The sequence below is a fragment of the Oncorhynchus gorbuscha genome, linkage group LG11 (genome assembly GCF_021184085.1).
Source record: "Oncorhynchus gorbuscha isolate QuinsamMale2020 ecotype Even-year linkage group LG11, OgorEven_v1.0, whole genome shotgun sequence".
Lineage (NCBI taxonomy): Eukaryota > Metazoa > Chordata > Actinopteri > Salmoniformes > Salmonidae > Oncorhynchus > Oncorhynchus gorbuscha.
Genome location: NC_060183.1, coordinates 56755516 through 56780106, shown reverse-complemented (window position 1 = coordinate 56780106; position 24591 = coordinate 56755516). Strand labels below are relative to the sequence as shown.

At 40.8% G+C, this 24591-nt stretch overlaps 1 protein-coding gene across 2 annotated transcripts in view; it reads right to left on the bottom strand.

Annotated features, from left to right (window-relative positions):
* Positions 1 to 24591, bottom strand: part of LOC124048988 (atrial natriuretic peptide receptor 2-like) — a 57556-nt gene that overhangs the window by 8424 nt on the left and 24541 nt on the right. The window contains exons 8-15 of one of the 2 annotated variants that reach the window (XM_046370237.1): positions 19600 to 19720; positions 18337 to 18432; positions 16100 to 16177; positions 10507 to 10611; positions 10030 to 10101; positions 9165 to 9324; positions 8887 to 9042; positions 4333 to 4501 (exon numbers count right to left, since the gene is read on the bottom strand). In XM_046370237.1, coding sequence (XP_046226193.1) covers positions 4333 to 4501; positions 8887 to 9042; positions 9165 to 9324; positions 10030 to 10101; positions 10507 to 10611; positions 16100 to 16177; positions 18337 to 18432; positions 19600 to 19720 — 957 coding nt within the window. The remainder of the gene's footprint in view (positions 1 to 4332; positions 4502 to 8886; positions 9043 to 9164; positions 9325 to 10029; positions 10102 to 10506; positions 10612 to 16099; positions 16178 to 18336; positions 18433 to 19599; positions 19721 to 24591) is intronic. The other variant, XM_046370238.1, reaches the window with a different exon arrangement.

Here is a 24591-nt window from a genome sequence, read left to right as displayed (position 1 = left end):
AACATGACATGTGCACCAGCCAGAGACCATTATTTGGTTAGCAGTCTTTCTGTAGCGCTCGTGTGATTGCAGAGTTTCCTAAACAAAATGCTCACTGAATTGATGCAAATAATCATGATATAATTCTGTCAGGTAGGCATAGACTACACTGTAGTTAAAATGTAATTGAGAAGGTTTTTGGGAAATCCTTTCCATTTACCAGCAGACGGTTATCATTATCATTATCTCTAACGGCTACACAAAGTGGCGGGTTGAATAAAGAGAAAAAAATACCTTTAAAAAATCTATAAATGTATAATTCTTGTGCAATTTACACTGTGTACAAAATATTAGGAATACCTGCACTTTCCATGACATAGACTGACCAGGTGAAAGATATGATCCCTTATTGATGCCACAGGTTAAAGAAGGTTTGAAGCCTTGAGACAATTAATACATGGATGGTGTATGTGTGGGTGAATGGCTGTGTGAAGGGTGAATGGGCAAGAAAAAACATTTAAGTGCCTTTGAACAGGGTATGGTAGTAGGTGCCAGGCGCACCGATTTGAGTGTGTCAAGAACTGCAACGCTGCTGGGGTTTTCACACTCAACCATTTCCTGTGTGTATCAAGAATGGTCTACCACCCAAAGGACATCCAGCCAATGGCAGGCCAGTGGTCGAAAATGGGTCATTGATGAAAGAGGACAAAGGAGGCTGACGAATTGTGCAGAGCAACAGACACGCTACAGTTAGTCAACTGACAGTCCAGTACAATATTGTTGCCCAAAGACCCATAAAAGAATGCACAACTCGTCGTACCTTGACACGAATTGGACATGGCAGCTGACGACCTTACAGAGTTCCACTTCTTTCAGCAAAAAAACAAGAAACTGTGGTTGCAGTAGGCTAAGGAACGAAAACACTGGACACTGGAGAATTGGAATTACATTGCCTGGTCTGATGAATCGTGGTTCCTGCTGTTTTATGCTGATGGGAGGACTATGGTATTGAGAAAACCACATGAGTAGATGCATCCATCTTGCCGCGTGTTAACATTGCAGGCTGGTGGTGGTGGTGTTATGGTGTGGTCTTTTCATGGCACACATTGGGCCCCTTGAAAAAGTGGAGCAACGTTTGAATGCCACAGGATATATGAACATCATTGCCTATCAGGTGCATCCCTGCATGGCAGCAGTATATCCATGAATGGATTTTTTCAGCAGGAAGCCACAAGGCTAGTATGGTCCAAGAATGGTTATACGAACATTACAGTGATTTCAGCTTACTGAAGTGGCCTGCACAGTCACCAGATCTTAGTTATTCAAGTATACATTCCCAAAATTACCATAGATTGACAAAAATGACCTGTTAATTACCAATATTACTGAAGATTCTTTGGTAAATTACCGGTACCTTTGCAACCGTAGTTGTGATCTCCCTGTCACAACTGTCAGAATTCAAAAGGAGAATTTCTACTATACCAACACAAAAAAAAGCCTTTGTTTGCACTTGTAAGAAATACAGAAGCGTTGAATAACATCAAAACACTTCTGCACTAAGGGGACATCTGAAAGTAGTAGGAAAGCTAAGGGGGGACATCTGAAAGTAGTAGGAAAGCTAAGGGGACATCTGAAAGTAGTAGGAAAGCTAAGGGGACATCTGAAAGTAGTAGGAAAGCTAAGGGGACATCTGAAAGTAGTAGGAAAGCTAAGGGGACATCTGAAAGTAGTAGGAAAGCTAAGGGGGGACATCTGAAAGTAGTAGGAAAGCTAAGGGGACATCTGAAAGTAGTAGGAAAGCTAAGGGGACATCTGAAAGTAGTAGGAAAGCTAAGGGGACATCTGAAAGTAGTAGGAAAGCTAAGGGGACATCTGAAAGTAGTAGGAAAGCTAAGGGGACATCTGAAAGTAGTAGGAAAGCTAAGGGGACATCTGAAAGTTGTAGGAAAGCTAAGGGGACATCTGAAAGTTGTAGGAAAGCTAAGGGGACATCTGAAAGTTGTAGGAAAGCTAAGGGTGGACATCTGAAAGTAGTAGGAAAGCTAAGGGGGGACATCTGAAAGTAGTAGGAAAGCTAAGGGGACATCTGAAAGTTGTAGGAAAGCTAAGGGTGGACATCTGAAAGTAGTATGAAAGCTAAGGGGACATCTGAAAGTAGTAGGAAAGCTAAGGGGACATCTGAAAGTAGTAGGAAAGCTAAGGGGACTTCTGAAAGTAGTAGGAAAGCTAAAGGGACATCTGAAAGTAGTAGGAAAGCTAAGGAGACACATCTGTAAGTTGTAGGAAAGCTAAGGGGGGACATCTGAAAGTAGTAGGAAAGCTAAGGGGACACATCTGAAAGTAGTAGGAAAGCTAAGGGGGCACATCTGAAAGTTGTAGGAAAGCTTAATCCAGCGACAGAGCAAATACCAGGGTCTGACTTCCTCCCACAGCTCATAAAGTACTTTATTTCCTTCGTCACAGAGGTCACTCATCTCTACATCTTTAAGGTTTTCCTGCTTTTGATCAGCATCAGGTGTGCCCTGCTCAAGGGAAAACATACTTTTTACATGCATACACGCACACACCACTGAACCAAAATGTGCATTTAAATCATGCATAGCGTAAGCAATGAAAAACAACAAGATAAATATGAACCACACACTTTTGGAGGTAGAAGACTTCCTATCACTCTGATCTGAAATGATTTGTGTGTGATAAGCATCCCGATTTTATTTAACCTCTTGAACCTATGTGGGCGCTGTGTCATTATTGGATAAAAAGACGTGCCTGTTTTAAGCTCAATATTTTGTCACGAAAAGATGCTCGACTATGCATGGAATTGACAGCCTTGGAAAGACACAACTCTGACGTCTCCAAAACTGCAAAGATATTATCTGTGCGTGCCCCAGAACTAATGCAACAGGCGAAACCAAGATGAAGTTTCATACAGGAAATGCCCCGGATTCTGAAGGCGCTGTGTTCCAATGTCTCCTTATATGGCTGTGAATGCGCCGGGAATGAGCCTGCGCTTTCTGTCTATTCCCCGAGGTGTCTGCAGCATTGTGACGTGTTTGTAGGCATATCATTGGAAGATTGACCATAAGAGACTACATTTACCTGGTGTCCCGCCCGGTGTCCTGTGTGCGTAATCTGTAGGTCCATGCGCGTTCCATTTCTTCAGAATTGAAAGTAAACTGCCACGATGGATTTTTATCGTCGATAGATATGTGAAAAACACCTTGAGGATTGATTCTAAACATTGTTTGCCATGTTTCTGTCGATATTATGGAGTTCATTTGGAAAAAAGTTAGCATTTTAATGACTTATTATTATTATTTTTTCCTTACCCAAAGCGATGAACAAAACGGAGCGATTAGTCGACACATATAATATTTTTTGTAAAAACGGAACATTTGCTATCTAACAGAGTCTCCTCATTGAAAACATCTGAAGTTCTTCAAAGGTAAATTATTTTATTTGAATGCTTTTATGGTTTTTGTGGAAAATGCTGCATGCTGAATGCTAATGCTAAATGGTACGTTAGCCATCAATACTGTTACACAAATGCTTGTTTTGCAATGGTTGAGAAGCATATTTTGAAAATCTGAGATGACAGTGTTGTTAACAAAAGGCTAAGCTTGAGAGCAAATAGATTCATATATTTCATTTCATTTGCGATTTTCATGAATAGTTAACGTTGTGTTATGCTAATGAGCTTGCTGATAGATTTACACAATCCTGGATACAGGTTTTTTTTCGTAGCTAAACGTGACACAGAAATGGAGCGATTTGTCCTAAACAAATCATCTTTCAGGAAAAACTGAACATTTGCTATCTGAGAGTCTCCTCATTGAAAACATCTGAAGTTCTTCAAAGGTAAATGATTTTATTTGAATGCTTTTCTGTTTTTTTGTGTAAATGTTGCCTGCTGAATGCTAATGCTAAATGCTACGCTAAATGCTACGTTAGCCATCAATACTGTTACACAAATGCTTGTTTTGCAATGGTTGAGAAGCATATTTTGAAAATCTGAGATGACAGTGTTGTTAACAAAAGGCTAAGCTTGAGAGCAAATAGATTAATTTCATTTCATTTGCGATTTTCATGAATAGTTAACGTTGCGTTATGGTAATGAGCTTGAGGCTGTAGTCACGATACCGGATCCGGGATGGCTCGACGCAAGAAGTTAATATTAATAGTAGATCCCTTTTCCAGCGTCTCTTGATAATATCAACTTAATGCAATTATTTCCTTCATTCTCTTTTTCAAACATCTTCATAAAATAAATCAAAAGAAAATATGATCTACATGGTATCTGATACAAGATGAGATTGGAAGCCATTTTGGGGCACAACGGTGCTCAGTGCTCACTTGTTTAGTTTGGTGATGTAGATCTTGATGTGGCTGAAGTCTGGCCGCTCGACGGGGTCCTCGGCCCAGCAGCTTTCCATCAGGATGGTCAGCTTCTCACAGTGGCAGCTGTTGTCTGTGGTGGGCCGAAAGGAAGGACTCTGGTCGTTACGCACCTTCTGCACTATCTCTGTAATAGACAAGATAGGGGGTGTGTTAGTGTGTGTGTTCTGCATTCTCTGGGAAAACAGTGAAATCGATCGATCAATTAAGGGCGTTTTCACACATAGTTTAGAGCTATAGTTCGAATCAGAGTTAGACTATTTGTTAATATAATGTTTTCATTTGGTCCGGTTGGTTTTACATTGCCTAATTGTCAAACTAATAAAAATGTCTAAACGTGTCCATGTAAGTCATTTGCTTATTGGACAAAAATGCATTGATGATTATCATGAAAGAACACTTGTGTTCCCATCTTCATAATACTTTCGCTTTTGTCTTCCAACAACATGCGGGAGGAAACTCTAAACGCGACGTGAATAGACCATATTCAGTATAGCCCCGTCTCTACAAATCTGCATTGGACGCACTCATAAATGCGCTGCTACCCACAGAATGTTTCAGATATCTCAAGTTATGATGCTGTGTGCATTTCGTCAAATGCTCGCAGCCAAACAACCAATAATAATGAGCGACTGGTTCTTTTCCTGTTCTTTTCCTGTATTTGATCTGGACTGCGTTCTCACCTGCAGCGAACCTCATCACGGTAAGAATTGAATCGGACCGAGACCACCCTTTTTGATGGAACCACGGTACGTTGTTTTAGTGTGCTCCCGAGTCGGGATAGAGTGTTTACACCAGTCCAAACGAACTGAACTAAGGGGTAAATGCACCAGAGTTCGGAAAAACAGCACAAAACCAATTTGGTGTGAAAGCCCCCTAAGTCCCAGGGAGAACTGAAACCAGCAGTACTGCAGCCCTCAAGCCGAAGACTGGAGTTGTCCAACTCCGATGATTGTGACTTTTACTCCATTACTTTATCGATTAGGAACATTCAATCAAGCAGGAAATAATGGCACTTGATTCATGGTGAACAGGAGGCAAGCTGCCTAAAGTATCTGAAGAGACAGAGTAATTGGCTCAACAATGGAGACAGACACAACAGGGCATTTCCATGTAAAAGGACCCATGAGCACCAACGTGAAGTTCATAGGAGTTCAAATTGGGTGTAAAATGAAAGCTAAGAGTCTATATTTTTTTTGAAAGGAAGGCATAGATACACTGTTCAACCAGTTTCAATCTTTAAAAAAGTACATCGAACCGGCCTCACAACCGCAGACCACGTGTATGGCGTTGTGTCCGCGAGTGGTTTGCTGATGTCAACTTTGTCAACAGAGTGCCTCATGGTGGTAGTGGGGTTATGGTATGGGCAGGTATAAGCTATGGACAACAAATGCAATTGCATTTTATCATTGGCAATTGGAATGCACAGACATACCATGAAGAGATCCTAAGGCCCATTGTCGTGCCATTCATCCGCTGCCCTCACCTCATGTTTCAGCATGATAATGCACGGCCCCATGTCACAAGGCTCTGTACACAATTCCTGGAAGCTGAACATGTCCCTGTTCTTCCATGGCCTGCATACTCACCAGACATGTCACCCATTGAGCATGTTTGGGATGCTCTGGATCGATGTGTACGACAGTGTGTTCCAGTTCCCAACAATATCCAGAAACTTCACACAGCCATTGAAGAGGAGTGGTTCAACATTCCATAGGCCACAATCAACAGCCTGATCAACTCTGAAAGGGAGATCTATCAAGCTTGCATTAGGCAAATGGTGGTCATACCAGATACTGACTGGATTTCTGATCCACACCCTTACCTTTTTTTTAAGGTATCTGTGACCAACAGATGCATATCTGCATTACCAGTCATGTGAAATCCATAGATTAGGGCCTAATTAATTTATTTTAATTGACTGATTTCCGTATATGAACTGTAAACTGATTTCCTGATACGAACTCAGTAAAATATTTGCAGTAGATGCGTTTATATTTTTGTTCAGTATATATACTTTTGGAGAAATTGTTTACCTTCAGTAAGAATAAGAAATGCTGTGTGGGTTGTAATTCCGTGACCAAAAATCCACATATATTTAAGATATTTTCTCATTTCTCCCCCTCCCGATGAGGGAGGATAATGAAAGTTCACAGAAGTAACAAGTACAGTATATTTGTACTCTACTGTACTGAACTCTGCTCTGCTGTGCTGTATTGTACTGCACTGTACACTACTGTGCTGTGATGTCTAAACTTGTGAAACAATGACATTCATATCCATAATTAAGCATTTCTGTTTAGTACAGATCAGGGACCCATGATGTAATTCCATTACTGTAATTCTATTACCGGCTGTAAATCCACTTCACTTACTGTAGTTCAATAACCAAAATGTTATATTTTTCAAACTCAACGTGCCATGTCATAGCAGACACCCCATTCTGCAAATATTTACGTGGTTTTGCATAAACATCTGAGGTATATTTTACCGTAATTCCTTACTAAAGTTTTTTTCAGTGTACATTGTTAAAAGTAGGCCTTGTGCATAGAGTTGTAGGGTTTGTTAAACTTTGATATCAATGTTTTTGTTTTCAAGTGAAACAACTGAATCAACTCGTAATTCCGTTACCATGGAAATGCCCAACTTGATGTTCAATATGTCAGCCATGTGGGAACTTGCATCCACGACAAGACCATGGTACTTGCCTATGGAGCAGCAAGAACGACGAGACAGCCTATAAGGAGGAGGTCAGAGACCTGGCCGGATGGTGCCAGAATAACAACCTATCCCTCAACGTAACCAAGACTAAGGAGATGATTGTGGACTACAGGAAAAGGAGGACCGAGCATGCCCCCATTCTCATCTACGGGGCTGTAGTGGAGCAGGTTGAGAGGTTCAAGTTCCTTGGTGTCCATATCAACAACAAACTAGAATGGTCCAAACCCACCAAGACAGTTGTGAAGAGGGCACGACAAAGCCTATTCCCCCTCAGGAAACTGAAAAGATTTGGCATGGGTCCTGAGATCCTCAAAAGGTTCTACAGCTGCCTGGTACGGCAATTGCTTGGCCTCTGACTGAAAGGCACTACAGAGGGTAGTGCGTACGGCCCAGTACATCACTAGGGCTAAAGCTGCCTGCCATCCAGGACCTCTACACCAGGCGGTGTCAGAGGAAGGCCCTAAAAATTGTCAAAGACCCCAGCCACCCATGTCATAGACGGTTCTCTCTACTACCGCAAGCGGTACCGGTGTGCCTCGTTACTTTTATAGCCTCGCTACTGTATATAGCCTGTCCTTTTACTGTTGTTTTATTTCTTTACCTACCTATTTTTCACCTAATACCTTTTTTGCACTATTGTTTAGAGACTGTAAGTAAACATTTCACTGTAAGATCTACCTGTTGTATTCGGCGCACGTGACAAATCAACTTTGATTTGATTTGAAGAACTGCCTTCAGGCTATGGTCAAACACGACACCCCAACCTGAGTACTCCGTTCTGCCACCTCTGATCTCTTGGCCCTCCCACCCCTATGGGAGGCCAGCTCCCGCTCAGCTCAGTCAAAGCTCTTCTCTGTTCTGGCACCCCAGTGGTGGAACCAGCTTCCTCCTGAAGTTAGGACAGCAGAGTACCTGCCCATCTTCCAGAAAATGGCTGAAACTCTACCTCTTCAAATAGTATCTTAAATAACCCCACAGCACCCTTGCCTCTTGTAAACTAACACTTGCACACACCTTTCTATTTTCTACTAGCATTGACTTTGCTGATAGCTACTGATAGCTTTTATTCAATTTTTGTGTTCTATTCATGTGCTTTTCTAATAACCAATTTCTTTGTTCATGCAAGTGACTGATTGAATGAATCCTCACTATCAGTATCTGCAATTTGGCAGTACGCCCAGAACCTTGTTTTGAGAAAGGGATGTCTTAGTTTCAAGGTCTCAGCTTAGAGAGAAGAAGCCTCATGAGGTATTGGTCTGTCACATGAATTAAGCAAATGTTAGTGATTAATTAATTATGAATGATGAATAAGCTAAATTATGCAAATATAACTTGTCTGTATAAAAGAGAACTAACTGGACTGCCCTGGGAGGAGCACCTGACCAACATGTGTACTTGAGTTGGTTGGAACCTCTCCAGCACGCTGATAATAAACAATAATTAATTTAAGATTGACTTTGAGTGTCCCTGTGTAGAATTTCCACGACACTGCTTCAATGTACTTACAACACACCTCTAGCCGTTCTTGCATATTCAGTTTTTTCCTGTTGATTTGTTCTCTGCAATGTTCCTCAAACAAGGTGAGTAGCACCTCTGCTTTAGTTTCATTCTAGTCAACCCAGAAATGCAATATACAACATGAATTTAAAAACACAATGTTTCTTCCTCACCTAGCCTCCTTAAGAAGAATACACTAACTGTAAGTTTCTCTGGATAAGAGCGTCTGCTAAATAAATGACTCAAATGTCAAAATGTCATTATAATTGTGTTTATTGGCGTAATTAATTTTACCTTTGGGGCTCAGATCCATGCCCTCCACATAGAAGGGTCCATTCCTCAGGGCTATCTCCTGGAGTATGATGCCAAAGCTGTACACATCTCCTTTCTGGGTGCCCTGTGGAGGGTGTCTGTCGTAGATCAACAACTCAGGGGCCGTCCACAGCTTCTCTGGAAACACAACAAACTCACATTATCCACTGAACACCTTTTCCTTTATCCAATCCTCCATTTAGTTTCCTTCCATTGGTGAAGAGGCAAAGTGATCCCCTCCGCTGACAATGTTGACCTACTTGCATAGAGTGCGTGCGAGTCGTCATTTTCGCATGATGAATGGAAACTGGCCAGTCCGTAATCTGTAATTTTCAACACAAATCGACTGTCCACCACACAATTAGATGACTTCAGATTTCCATGGGAGCCGATGTAGCTGTTGTGCAGATAGTTCATTCCCTGGTGGAGCAAGCATGAAATGTACCGTTCAAGACATTTTTCCTACAGTATAGCATACGTGAAAACATACTGATCATGTGGAACATCTGTGTTTTGGGTTCGATCGAAATGGAAATGCAATAAAAATTCTGCATGGATCCAAGTGTTCAGTTTACATGTCACATTGGAACTTTTGTGGTATTGATGTGCATAACATTTCTACGGGGACTCAAAAGGATACTGCACTTCCATGTATACGTCTAATATTTTGAGACACTTGTGTATCAGAATGTGGCTTATAGGCCCTTTTGCTTGTCAGAAGGTCCCTGTTGTTGCCAGCTTGACGGACTGTTATTTTAACAGCAATGTGGTTGGTGTACTCCATTCTCCATGTACTTCACCAATATAGTATCTCTCAAGATAGTGACTTCAAACAAAAAGCCCCTTTGTTAGAGCAGGCAATAAATAACTATTGAAAATATATGGATGATTACTTTTTATTAAGTGCAAATAATTTTGTGGTGAGATTGTGATTATGTTGCTGTCCAAGTTTGAGGTCATATGAAGTTTGATGCATGTAGCCATGTGACCTCAAAACAACCAAACTGCAGTTACCAACATAGTATTGTTGACTGCTATCTTACAGCAACATGTGACGTGGCTCCACACATGGATTCCCTTTATATTTTCCACAATATGACACCTAAGTAGGTGAAGAACACATACCTTGACTATGTCGTTGATGAGTGAATAGCGGAACATCCAGTCCAGATTGATGCTCTCATTCTCCAAAATGTCCTAAAAGTTAAATAAGCATTTCTGGAATCTTGCTGTCATCTTGCTACATCACATGTATCTGTCCTGTCTTTTAAACAGTAACACAGTGTTACAGTGAGTCCGTATGAAATGTTTTCACACAATAAGCTCCATTGCTAAAAGTTTCCTATAGTTTTACATTCTTACATTTTTGGCAGTAGCAGTATATCAGGCTGGCATTTCAAACTGAACATGAAAGTCAAGTGTTTGTTTCCAAATGTCTCTCAGTCAGGGCATTTTAAACCATACATTTACAGAAATAGTATGAATGAATAAATGAGTAAGATTACACTGAATGGCCATTTTAATATAATATTGGTGGTCATACTTGACAAAACATGCAATACAACTAATATTCCATTAAATATAATGATTGTGAGGTGTTACCTGAAGACTGCCTCTGGGACAATATTCAGTCACGATGCAGATGTTGGGAGGGTCAATGCAGGCACCAATGAATCTGGTTAAATGGTTGAATTGCACATCTCTCATCTGTAACCAAAACAAATATAATTATTACATCATTATAGCTATATCTCTCAAGATTATATGGCAATAGATGCTAAAAAAAATGGATGAGCTTTTCTAGAAAAGCTAACAAATAGGACAGACAAAACCTCATCAGAATAGTCTATTTACAGCTAGCAGGTTTGGCACAGTGTCTTGTCTACGTGTTGAGTATAGCATTCACTCATAGGCCATCCAGTTGACACGTGCATGTGAATAAACTGGGCAGAGAGGTTATGAATGAGGCAGTGTTGTGAAAAACCACAGAATGTGAAAAAATATGGAGGTGTTGAAAGGATGTACTAGCTATAATATGAGTGCATAGCTGGCTAACGTGTAAAATGCATTACATGGGATCTAGTCCAAAAATGAATCATGTCAAATAAAATGTCATGGAAATCACCTTGGAAAGCATTGTGAGCTCTGTATTTAAAAGTTCCATATGCTGTGTATGTATAAACAACAGAGTGAAGGAATCTTTTAAAGAGACACACAAATTCATTCCTGTCCACATATCCTCTCGGTTTCAAAACATCCATGCCCTAGCAGGGAGGAGGTACATAATATCTCTGAGCAGCATGAAACTTCTAAAAATAACAGCGAGCATAACCTGTATGGTGTGTTTTGGTCTGGGGCCATTTCATGGAAAACAGAGGTGAGTGACAGCTGCTATAACACCAAAACCAGGGAGTCAGTCACTCCTGTTTTACGACTCAGGAGAAGTTAGCGTACCCTTTGGCCTATATCATTTCCCATGCTGAACGCTAGCTAACGGAGGAGGGGAGGAGAGGCTCTGGAAGACAAGCAGTTAAGTTTCCATTGGCAGACCCCTCTCTCCCCCATCTGGTTGGCTCTTTCATGAGCGGGGCCTGACCGCCGATCAGGTCGCCGGGGCGTCTGAGGAGCTGCTAGCTCAGACGGTTGTCTCTCCTGTGCTCGCAGCCCACCCACCGCCGTGTCTCACATCCAAAGCTCAGACACAGACATAGAGTGAGAGAGCCCAGGCCACCCAGAGCCTTATCCACCAACACGGGTGATAACTCAATTAATACAGACCCAGAGATCAGATAATAGCACTGACTTCTGGCTTTTCAGTAGCTTTAACCCTCCCGCTGTGTTCTGGTCGAATTGGACCGATTTACAAGTTTTCTCTCTGAAAAATGTAGTTCACTTAATCTGATTGTCAAAATATTCCATGACTTTTGTCCACACATAGCATCTCAACACACAAAATACATTTGGATGATTTTCATTACATTTTGGGTGTTTTATTTAACTTTTGTACACCTGTGGTGTTCCCGGTCAAAGGAAATTAATAGGTGAGACTACAATTAGTGTATAACATTTAGTTCAGGCATATCCCCATTCATCAGATGGACACATTTCTTCTCCCAGACCCCCACATGTCTGTGTGTTTGAGCACACACACACACCTCACTCCTCTTCTTGGCTTCCATGACAACCCCCACGGGAACCTTTCCCCAATATAATCTTTCCCTCACGGGAACCACACCTGTTGGCCTTCTCACAAACAATCGCAACATTGTTTCAATAATATATAGAACTTTTCTCGCAGCTCTGGTATATAAAGCTTTTTTGAGGCCTTGCTCACAATTCATTCTGTAGCAGCACAATGACCAAACGATATACTGTATGTGAGGCTCTTGATCATATCTTTGATCATGATACTGGTGAGGAGGAGAGAGAGTCCTTGTTAAACTTTGACACAAAGTAGTCTGTGATAACTAGCACAATATATTTAATCTGAGTATTTGTTATAGTCAAAATAATTCATAAATTATGCTTTTTCTAACATAAAAACAAGTTATATGAGCTCAGGTCAATGAGGCCTAGAGGCCATAAATAGCAAATAGAAGTTCAAAACTTGTACACAAGAACTTAAGTTGATAAAAAGATCTATCACAACATTAGGTGATAATATATGTATTATTATGGATTTATAATCAGCTATAATGGAGCGGTCATTTTGGACCGGGACCACAGAATTAATTAACATGAAATGAACACAACAGGAGGGTTAAACTAATATGTTTCATCAATGTTTGCCTTTTCCACATTGTGTTTCAAGTATTAGTTGCCCCCCCCCCCATTTCCTTATAACTGTCTCATAAAATGTCATTCCCAAAACGGAGACAATTTTCTTCATCCACAGCTGATGTTGGAGGGTGTTTGAGGATGTTTGAGGATCTGTCTTTGTAACAGCAGCAAGAGCACAGGTTCATTAATGAGACATCTCCTGCAGCAGAGTGAAAGAGGCCCTCCTGTGAACAACCTGGTAATGATTCAGTACACATCCCCTTCACATCCGCCAAAGTCTACAGTGGCTTAACCACCTCAGTGGGAGAGACTCATTCTACTACTGCTGTTGCACAGGGGTCATAAACAGAGGTATGATCCCCTACAACAACAGGAGGCAGTGAACAAGGCAGGCACATTCAACTTTAGTCCTGGAGGGTCCAAGTGTTTACTACTTTAATCTTTTCATCAGTGACTGGTTTAAATCAGGTGAGTGAACTCTCTATAGCAGCCAATAAAACGAAATCATCAACGAGGTAAAAGACCACTATATTTTTACATATGAGTCATTTAATAGACACTCTTTTCCAGAGCAAACTTACAGTAGTGAGTGCAGACATTTTCATTTTTTTTTCATACTGGCCCCCTGGGCGAATTGCACCCACGACTGATGTTTACAGCACCATGCTCTACCAACTGAGCCACACGGGACCATCTAGCTGAACGAAGTTTAACAAACGCTTACTTAGGGAATGAATACCCCTGCAGTGAGGTAGTAAAGAGTTAAACAACACACCAGACTTTATGATAATAATGTTAAGTAATAACATCACACATACAGTACATTTGGAAAGTATTCAACCGCCTTGACTTTTTCCACATTCTGTTACGTTACAGCCTTATTCTAAAACGGATTAAATCGTTTTTTCCCTCATCAATCTACACACAATACCCTATAATGACAAAGTAAAAACAGCTTTTTAGACATATTTGTAAATGTATAAAAATGTCCTACTGAAATATCACATTTACATAAGACCAAGACCAAGACTAAGGAGATGATTGTGGACTACAGGAAAAGGAGCACCGAGCACGTCCCCATTCTCATCTACGGGGCTGTAGTGGAGCAGGTTGAGAGCTTCAAATTCCTTGGCGTCCACATCAACAACAAACTAGATTGGTCCAAACACACCAAGACAGTTGTGAAGAGGGCACGACAAAGCCTATTCCCCCTCAGGAAACTAAAAAGATTTGGCATGGGTCCTCAGATCCTCAACAGTTGCAACATCGAGAGCATCCTGACCGGTTGCATCACTGCCTGGTACGGCAATTGCTCGGCCTCCGACCACAAGGCACTTCAGAGGGTAGTGCGTATGGCCCAGTACATCACTGGGGCAAAGCTGCCTGGCATCCAGGACCTCTACACCAGGCAGTGTCAGAGGAAGGCCCTAAAATGGTCAAAGACCCCAGCCTCCCCAGTCATAGACTGTTCTCTCTACTACCGCATGGCAAGCGGTACCGGAGTGCCAAGTCTAGGACAAAAAGGCTTCTCAACAGTTTTTACCCCCAAGCAATAAGACTACTGAACAGGTGACCAAATGGTTACCCGGACTTTTGCATTGTGTGCCCCCCCCCAACCCCTCTTTTACGCTGCTGCTACTCTCTGTTTATCTTATATGCATAGTCACTTCAACTATACATTCATGTACATACTACCTAAGTTGGCCCAACCAACCAGTGCTCCCGCACATTTGCTAACCGGGCTATCTGCATTGTGTCCCACCACCCGCCAACCCCTCTTCTTACGCTTCTGCTACACTCTGTTCATCAAATATGTATAGTCACTTTAACGATACCTACATGTACATACTACCTCAATAAGCCTGACTAACAGGTGTCGGTATATAGCCCTGTTACTCTTTTATCAAATGTCTTTTTACTGTTGTTTTATTTCTTTACTTATCTACACACACACACATCTTTTATTTCTCGCACCATTTGTTGAAGCCTGTAAGTAAGCATTTCACTGTTGTATTCAGCGCACGTGACAAATAAACTTAGATTTGATTTGATTCAGACCCTTTACTCAGTACTTTGTTGAAGCACCTTTGGCAGCAATTACAGCCTCAAGTCCTCTTGGGTATGACACTACAAGCTTGGCACACCTGTATTTGGCGAGTTTCTCCCATTCCTCTCTGCAGATCCTCTCAAGCTCTGTCAGGTTGGATGGAGAGCGTTGCTGCACAGCTATTTTCAGGTTAAAGTCCGGGCTCTGGCTGGGCCAGTCAAGGACATTCAGAGACTTGTCCTAAAGCCACTCCTGCATTGTCTTCCCTGTGTGCTTAGGGTTGTTGTCCTGTTGGAAGGTGAACCTTCGACCCAGTCTGATGTCCTGAGCGCTCTGGGGCAGGTTTTCATCAAGGATCTCTCTGTACTTTGCTCCGTTCATCTTTTCCTCGATCCTGACTAATCTCCCAGTCCCTACCACTGAAAAACATCCCCACAGCATGATGCTGCCACCACCATGCTTCACTGTAGGGATAGTGCCAGGTGTCCTTCAGACATGACGCTTGGCATTCAGGCTAAAGAGTTCAATCGTGGTTTAATCAGACCAGAGAATCTTGTTTCTCATGGTCTGAGAGTCCTTTAGGTGCCTTTTGGCAAACTTCAAGCGGGTTGTCGTGTCTTTCACTGAGGAGTGGCTTCCGTCTGGCCACTCAACCATAAAGGCCTGATTGGTCAAGTGCCGCAGAGATGGTTGTCCCTCTGAAAGATTCTCCCATCTCCATAGAGGAACTCTGGAGCTCTGTCAGAGTTACAATCATTTTGGCCGGGCGGCCAGTTCTAGGAAGAATCTTGGTGGTTCCAAACTTCCTCAGTTTAAGAATGATGGAGGCCACTGTGTTCTTGGGGACCTCCAATGCTGCAGACATTTTTTGGTACCCTTCTCCAGATCTGTGCCACCACACAATCCTGTCTCGGAGGTCTACAGACAATTCCTTCAAACTCATGGCTTGGTTTTTGCTCTGACATGCACTGTCAACTGTGGAACCTTATCTAGACAGGTGTGTGCCTTTCCAAATCATGTCCAATCAATTGAATTTACCACCGGTCAACTCCAATCAAGTTGTAGAAACATCTCAAGGATGATCAATGGAAACAGCATGCAGCTGAGCTCCATTTTGAGTCTCATAGCAAAGGGTCTGAATACTTTTGTAAATAATATATTTCTGTTTTTACATTTCCTAAAATGTCTAAAAACCTGTTTTTTCTTTGTCATTATGGGGTATTGTGTGTGGATTGCTGAGGGAAAAAACGATGTAATAAATTTTAGAATAAGGCTGTAACGTAACAGAATGTGGAAAAAGTTAAGGGGTCTGAATACTTTCCGAAGGCACTGTATACAGTCAAACATTTGGCACTGATCTGGGCTTACATGTTTGAGTTCAAACAGCACTTGTCTGGTCAGCTCTATCCTCTTCTTGTTCATATGTTTGATGGCCACCAGGTTGCCCTGTGTCAAAGAGACAGCAAGATAAAGAGACAGATATTAATAACCTTCTATGCAGGCTGCGTGACAGTCTACTGCATGGTGTACTGAAAGAGATGTGTTCTATGTGTGGTGTACTGAAAGAGATGTGTTCTATGTGTGGTGTACTGAAAGAGATGTGTTCTATGTGTGGTGTGCTGAAAGAGATGTGTTCTATGTGTGGTGTACTGAAAGAGATGTGTTCTATGTGTGGTGTACTGAAAGAGATGTGTTCTATGTGTGGTGTACTGAAAGAGATGTGTTCTATGTGCGGTGTACTGAAAGAGATGTATTCTATGCGTGGTGTACTGAAAGAGATGTGTTCTATGCGTGGTGTACTGAAAGAGATGTGTTCTATGCGTGGTGTACTGAAAGAGATGTGTTCTATGAGTGGTGTACTGAAAGAGATGTGTTCTATGCGTGGTGTACTGAAAGAGATGTGTTCTATGTGTGGTGTACTGAAAGAGATGTGTTCTATGAGTGGTGTACTGAAAGAGATGTGTTCTATGCGTGGTGTACTGAAAGAGATGTGTTCTATGCGTGGTGTACTGAAAGAGATGTGTTCTATGTGTGGTGTACTGAAAGAGATGTCTTCTATGTGTGGTGTACTGAAAGAGATGTGTTCTATGTGTGGTGTACTGAAAGAGATGTGTTCTATGCGTGGTGTACTGAAAGAGATGTGTTCTATGCGTGGTGTACTGAAAGAGATGTGTTCTATGCGTGGTGTACTGAAAGAGATGTGTTCTATGTGTGGTGTACTGAAAGAGATGTGTTCTATGTGTGGTGTACTGAAAGAGATGTGTTCTATGTGTGGTGTACTGAAAGAGATGTGTTCTATGTGTGGTGTACTGAAAGAGATGTGTTCTATGTGTGGTGTACTGAAAGAGATGTGTTCTATGTGTGGTGTACTGAAAGAGATGTGTTCTATGTGTGATGTACTGAAAGATATGTGTTCTATGCGTGGTGTACTGAAAGATATGTGTTCTATGCGTGGTGTACTGAAAGATATGTGTTCTATGTGTGGTGTACTGAAAGAGATGTGTTCTATGCGTGGTGTACTGAAAGAGATGTGTTCTATGCGTGGTGTACTGAAAGAGATGTGTTCTATGCGTGGTGTACTGAAAGAGATGTGTTCTATGTGTGGTGTACTGAAAGAGATGTGTTCTATGTGTGGTGTACTGAAAGAGATGTGTTCTATGTGTGGTGTACTGAAAGAGATGTGTTCTATGTGTGGTGTACTGAAAGAGATGTGTTCTATATGTGGTGTACTGTTCCACTGGATGTCATAAGGTGAATGCACCAATTTGTAAGTCGCTCTGGATAAGAGCGTCTGCTAAATGACTTAAATGTAAATGTAAATGTAAATGTACTGAAAGAGATGTGTTCTAGAACTTAATGTGACCATCTTTGGGAGCTGTGTGACAGACAGGCATCCATTCATTATTAGAAAATAGCTAAAAGAAAGGACATGTATAAGGTTCATGGGAACATTGACGTATTCCATTCTTATTCACTGAATTCTTGGGAAGAGGAAGAGAAAGGGAAAAACATAAGTAAAAATAGGTGTACTTTAGTGTTCCTTTAACAGAGTATGATATCTGTGTGCCAGGTATATTTACCATGAACTCTATGCTACCGGAATGGAGAGTTATATCTGTCACTTTGAAATGGGATGATAAGTCAATCTTCAGAGAAGGTGAGGAAGCGAGAGAAATCCAGGGAGACAGTACATTATAGACTGCTAGGTACAATAGGAGGAATATAGCAATTGAGCAGCTCACCATCAAATTCAAGGTGTGCATTCTAAATAGAAAAAAGGAGGAAATATAATGCTTTGGATACTTTACAGCATATTTCTATAGAGAGGAAATGTGTTACATGTAGCCAACAACCACGTCTCAACATTCAAAGCCTGACGTTTTTCACATAATCCTCCCCCTTCTCAGTAGACTCATTAAACAGAGACATTAACAACAACACGTTGCTAGCTGTGTCCAGACGAGGTGTGAACCACACTGTGTATCACATTAAAACCAGCCCAGCTGAGCTGTGCAGAGCTCGCCTACTCTCTTCTCCATCTCCTCTGTGAGCGTGTACACGTGGGTGAGCAGGAGTTGAAAATGTCAGAACTCAGAAAGCCTTACCTTAAAATAGCCTGTTTTAGCAAATAGCTGATATTTTCCATGGGCAGTTATCAAGGAGCCGTAGCTGGAGCCTCTCTGGAAGGAGGAACAAGTATCCTTTCTCAGATAAGATACAGTCAGAGAAATGTTCAGGCAGACTACAGTTAGGTTCAGTTTGGTTATCATTACATGTGCAAACATACAACGTTCACTTAAACAATTCAGACGAGTTATTTGCAATAGCTTGAACATTTTATTCATATGTAAGTGCAATGGGTATATTTGCCAGTTAAATGAAGAATTGCTGTTGTCATATGCTAAACCGAATCTCGGGAGACGTATGTGTAGCAACGGGTGTACACAGAGTGAATGAAAAGGGAGTGAGGGTAATGTATTAAGTGTCAGCATGCACTACACATGTTTAGATAATGCAAATACTGGCAACACATGGCATACTGGAAATAAATAGGTCTGGAAAATCAACATGTTTTCCACACTATTATCCCAGGAATTGGACTGAAAGCTTTTAATGAAGGTGTGTGCATGTGCGTGCATGAATGTCTGCACGTGTGTACTGTACGATTTGGGATTATTTTAACAATCATTTAATATGTGTCTGCCACTGCAAACCCAGCCACCTTCAGTAAACCACCGGGAAGACGTTCAAGAATGTTTAAACTAACAAAGGATTTAGACTGTTTTTCTCTCTTTCTCTGTCTTTCGCTCTCAATGTAAAACATATAGTGTATGTACAGACACCAACATGTAACTACAGTTTTAGATACATTCCAATGCCAGTGTTGTTACTGCACATTTGGTGTGCTATTAAACAACAATGATGTCATGTACCACGGAGACAGACATCTAGTCCTCTGTTGCATATAATAATAATAATAATAATAATAGATGTATTTTATATACCACTTTTCATTACAAATGGAATCTCAAAGATGCCTTAAGATCAAAGCTATGAGAGAGTGGGCAGTGATACTGTGGGTCTGTAGAGAGGTTTTAGCAAGATAAACTGCATCTGTTGAGCCGTTTCTTTCCCACTGGCTAAAATGGAATTCTAATCTGCTAGAGAAACAACATCTTTAATCTCCGATGCACGGCAGTGCCAGGACTACTGATCAAATCTAAACAATATTAAGATCAAATTGTGAGGAAATGTTTTAGGCTGCCAGCATGTCATAATATGAGATCGCTCTGAACAACTAATAAACAACATAATACAGGTCATTCATTGGTTTGAACTCTTGAGTCTTATTTCAGAGACAAATGTACCTGTGAGAGGGTGAGACGGCTGCCTGTTTTTTTGGGATATTTGTTGGGGCTCTCAAACTGCAGGTCCTCCCACTTTATCCGCCACAGCATTCCAGCCAACTCCTTTTCCAGCTTCAGTTTCCTTCAACAAGAACAGCAGGAGGACACATGAATAAAAGTGTTTACAACAAAGGCACCGAACTGAAACTCTAGCATGTAGATACATTATGCATACATTGCTGTTATCAGATTGTTCTAACATGATAGAATCATTACTGTTATGATCTTTCAACATAATTGACACTTGCCATATCAAATGAGATATTAAACTTTTGTCAGTGGTATTTCCTCAGATACTATCTGATTAAATGAATGATTAGGGCTCAGCAATCTAACACTGAGAAAGGGTCAAGTTTGAACTGTCCACAGCTCTATGAAAAATTATCAAAATAAAGTTGTGGTATTATGATAATAACTTTAATGATGTAATGTTACAATTCTACCTCCCCAATGTCGATCAAACTGTTACCAGAACAAAACGAAATACTGTGTGACCAAAAATAGACCACTTAAAAATATTTTTAAACACCAGTATAACTGGAAGTCACTCTGAGATGTGAAAAAAAAATATCCAGATGAATAAACACATCTGGTGCAGATCTCTCAGGACCTGGTGTTTCTCAACAACCCCCCCCCCCCCCCCCGATTTGCTGCAAAAAATCCATGTTTTTAAAATCCTCAAGCATGGCTTCAATGTTAGGAATGTGAGCGTTTTGAGGGGGAAATCGTTATTAGTTTGATACGTTGAAAATGAAGGGGGGAAAAAGAGCAGAGCCACACATTCCAGGTCAGTCTAAAAGGTGCAAGACACTTCCAGATAGTGCCAGTATATTATTGCAGCGTTTGCATATCGGTGGAGTTTACCCCTCTGCTGAGCCACCTATTGAATAATTATTTAACTCCATGTACCATACATGTGACTGTAAAATGTGTTCTGGAGAAACAAATAAAACAGCTATTTTCACTCACATGTACAGTACATGTAGTTAAACAATTATTCATATATTCCTAATTTCCTCTTTCTGCAAGAGCTGCATTTCCACCCACAGTGGCCATTCTGATCATAACTCCCATCCTCCTTTTGCTGGGTCTTAACATTGAAGACTTGGAGCTGTTCTTGATGTGTATGCACAGGAACCAACTTCCATGGCCCTGCATTCCAGATTAGCCAATTCAGAGTAGAAAACAAACGGTACAGGGCGTTCAAGTGACTCCTTGACTAAGTAGGAACTGTATTAACTGTAGGTATGTCTAAAACAGACGTAAGTTGTACCAAACATAAGAACTACAAGATAAGCCTCATCTTAGTAAGTAAGTGTCTGATCAAGCTACTTTTACTAATCAGCTACTTTTAGTCAATTCATAAACCAGATAAAAACTTGTAAGTCTCTTGGGGTATGTCTCTATAAGCTTGGCACATCTAGCCACTGGGATTTCTGCCCATTCTTCAAGGCAAAACTGCTCCAGTTCCTTCAAGTTGGATGGGTTCCGCTCGTGTACAGCAATCTTTAAGTCATACCACAGATTCTCAATTGGATTGAGGTCTAGGCTTTGACTAGGCCATTCCAAGACATTTAAATGTTTCCACTTAAACCACTCAAGTGTTGCTTTAGCAGTATGCTGATTGGATGTTGATTCATGTTAAGTTATTTGTTTCATGCCCGTGAGTATATACAGTTGAAGTCGGAAGTTTACATACACCTTAGCCAAATACATTTAAACACAGTTGCACAATTCCTGACATTTATTCCTAGTAAACATTCCCTGTCAGTTAGGATCACCACTTAATTTTAAGAATGTGAAATGTCAGAATAATAGCAGAGAGAATGATTTATTTCAGTATTTGGTAGCATTGCCTTTAAATTGGTTAACTTGGGTAAAACTTTTCGTGTAGCCTTCCACAAGCTTCCCACAATAAGTTGGGTGAATTTTGAACCATTCCTCCTGACAGAGCTGGTGTAACTGAGCCAGGTCTGTAGGCCTACTTGCTTGCACAAGCTTTTTCAGTTCTGCCCACAACTTTTCTATAGGATCGAGGTCAGGGCTTTGTGATGGCCACTCCAATACCTTGACTTTCTTGTCCTTAAGCCATTTTGCCACAAATCTGGAAGTATGCTTGGGGTCATTGTCCATTTGGAAGACCCATTTGTGACCAAGCTTTAACTTCCTGACTGATATCTTGAGATGTTGCTTCAATATATCCACATAATTTTCCTTCTCATGATGCCATCTATTTTGTGAAGTGCACCAGTCCCTACTGCAGCAAAGCACCCCCACAACATGATGATGCCACCCCCGTGCTTCATGGTTGGGATGGTGTTCTTCGGCTTGCCTTATTCCTCCAAACATAATGATGGTCATTATGGCCAAACAGTTCTACTTTTGTTTCATCAGACCAGAGGACATTTCTCCAAAAAGTATTATCTTTGTCCCCATGTGCAGTTGCAAACCATAGTCTAGGTTTTTTCATGGTGGTTTTGGAGCAGTGGCTTCTTCCTTGCTGAGTGGCCTCTCAGGTTATGTCAATATATGACTTGTTTTAGTGTGGATATAGATACTTTTGTACCTGTTTCCTCCAGCATCTTCACAAGGTCCTTTGCTGTTGTTCTGGGTTTGATTTGCACTTTTCGCACCAAATACATTCATCTCTTGGAGACAGAACACATCTCCTTCCTGGGCAGTATTTTTTATTTTACTAGGCAAGTCAGTTAAGAACAAATTCTTATTTTCAATGACAGCTTAGGAACAGTGGGTTAACTGCCTTGTTCAGGGGTAGAACGACAGATTTTTACCTTGTCAGCTTGTGGATTCGATCTTTCAACCTTTCGGTTACTAGTCCAACACTCTAACCACTAGGCTACCTGCCACCCAACTGGAATTGTGATACAAGTGAAATAAGTGAAATAATCTGTCTGAAAACAATTGTTGGAAATATTACTTGTGTCATGCACAAAGTAGATGTCCTAACCAATTGCCAAAACTATAGTTTGTTAAAAATACATTTGTGGAGTGGTTGAAAAACGAGTTTTAATGACTCCAACCTAAGTGTACGGTATGCACATTTCCGACTTCAACTGTATAAGCACTCTGGACTGTGCCCGTGTGGAAGAATGGAAATGTCACATTATCGCTGGGGAGCGGTGCAATCTTTTAAGGCAGGAAACACTATTAAACCAATTCTCTCTCCCCCAAAAGGATTTTTCTATTTAAAGGCATTCATTTGCAGTCTGGTAGCCGCAGCACCAAAGTGCTCCACACTAGCTCTATTGTTTCATAAATCCCATATGTGAATACCTTTGCTGGACAAACTCTCCATTAAACTACAGAGCCCTATGGTAGGTTCTGCTCAACATCCCCTAACACTTGTAAGGGATTACAAAAAACACTAACTGTCATCGTTACATTACCAGCAAAATTATTGTAATCAGATTACAGATGCTTTTGAAAAACTAGATGATTACTTCAAGGATGACTTTTAAACTCAGAAAAGATGTTTGCGAAAAAAAATCTTTGACACTTCTCTGTTTTCGCAATGACATTCAAATCAGCATTGAAAAAAGGCGCGAGTTTAAGTTTGTTCCACCAGAGCGAGTCTGACCACAAGTCAGAGACCACTATGATGACACACCAAATGTGCTTGATGGATCGCGGGAAAAGAGCAAGAATAGGCTTTTGTAGGCTACTGTCCAAGCTATGTATTCCAATAGTCGGCATCCAAAGATTATCCAACTTGAATAAACGCTTGGAGGTAAGGATGACAGCAGTGGTGTAGTCTACAGCGATACGGATATCACATATTATTGATATCTACATAGCGCATTGATGTGAATCACACTGCTGCTCTCTCATTTATCTATTTGCGCCTTACGAATTGTGGTTGTTGTGGATGGCTGTTCACAAATCTAAATGTGTATTTGAACCCAATAAAGGTTGAATTCAATAAGTTTAAGCTGCCTATCAATCATTGTTTTTGAAACCAGTGGACAGCCAGGGAAAAATGTGCTATTGCAACATCTGCATAGTGCAGATCCCAGCCTAAGGAATAAAAGTATGTTTTATTGCTCAATTTAATTCATGCTGATAAAAAAAATCCATAGTCCTAATGGACACATGCTCAAACTCACACACTTTTGATAGACATAAAGGGGCAATCTGTAGATCTGTAGATTTATAAAATATATTTACGGTACCAGTCAAAAGTTTGGACAAACCTACTCATTCCAGGGTTTTCTTCATTTTTTACTACTTTCAACATTGTAGAAAAATAGTGAAGACATCAAAACTATGAAATAACACATATGGAATCATTTAGTAACCAAAAAAGTGTTATACAAATCAAAATATATGTTATATTTTGTCACGTTCGTTGAATGGAGGAGACCAAGGTGCAGCGTGATGTGAATACATTCTTCTATTTATTAACGAAGAAATACTAAACAAACTATACAAAACAACAAAATGAACGTGACGCTGTATATAAACAAATGCCCCCACAGGCAACTAACCATAGATAAACAAAACCCCTAGACAGGAACAAAAACACATACATCACCCATGTCACACCCTGACCTAACCAAAATAATAAAGAAAACAAAGATAACTATAAGGTCAGGGCGTGACATATTTGAGATTCGTCAAAGTAGCCACCCTTTGCCTTGATGACAGCTTTGCACTTTTTTTGGTTACCTCATGATTCCATATTTTCCACTTATTGCATAGTGTTGATGTATTCACTATTATTCTACACTGTAGAAAATAGTAAAAATAAAGAAAACCCTTGAATGAGTAGGTGTCCTAAAACTTTTGACCGGTGGTGTATATCCATTGATTCTTGAAGACTATAACTTATAAATAAATGGCTCATGAGCTTAGTTCAACTGTCACACTCCATGAGAACCCAAAATAAAAGCTTGTTTTTGTCCAATTTCTGTAAACAATTTAAATGTAAACAAA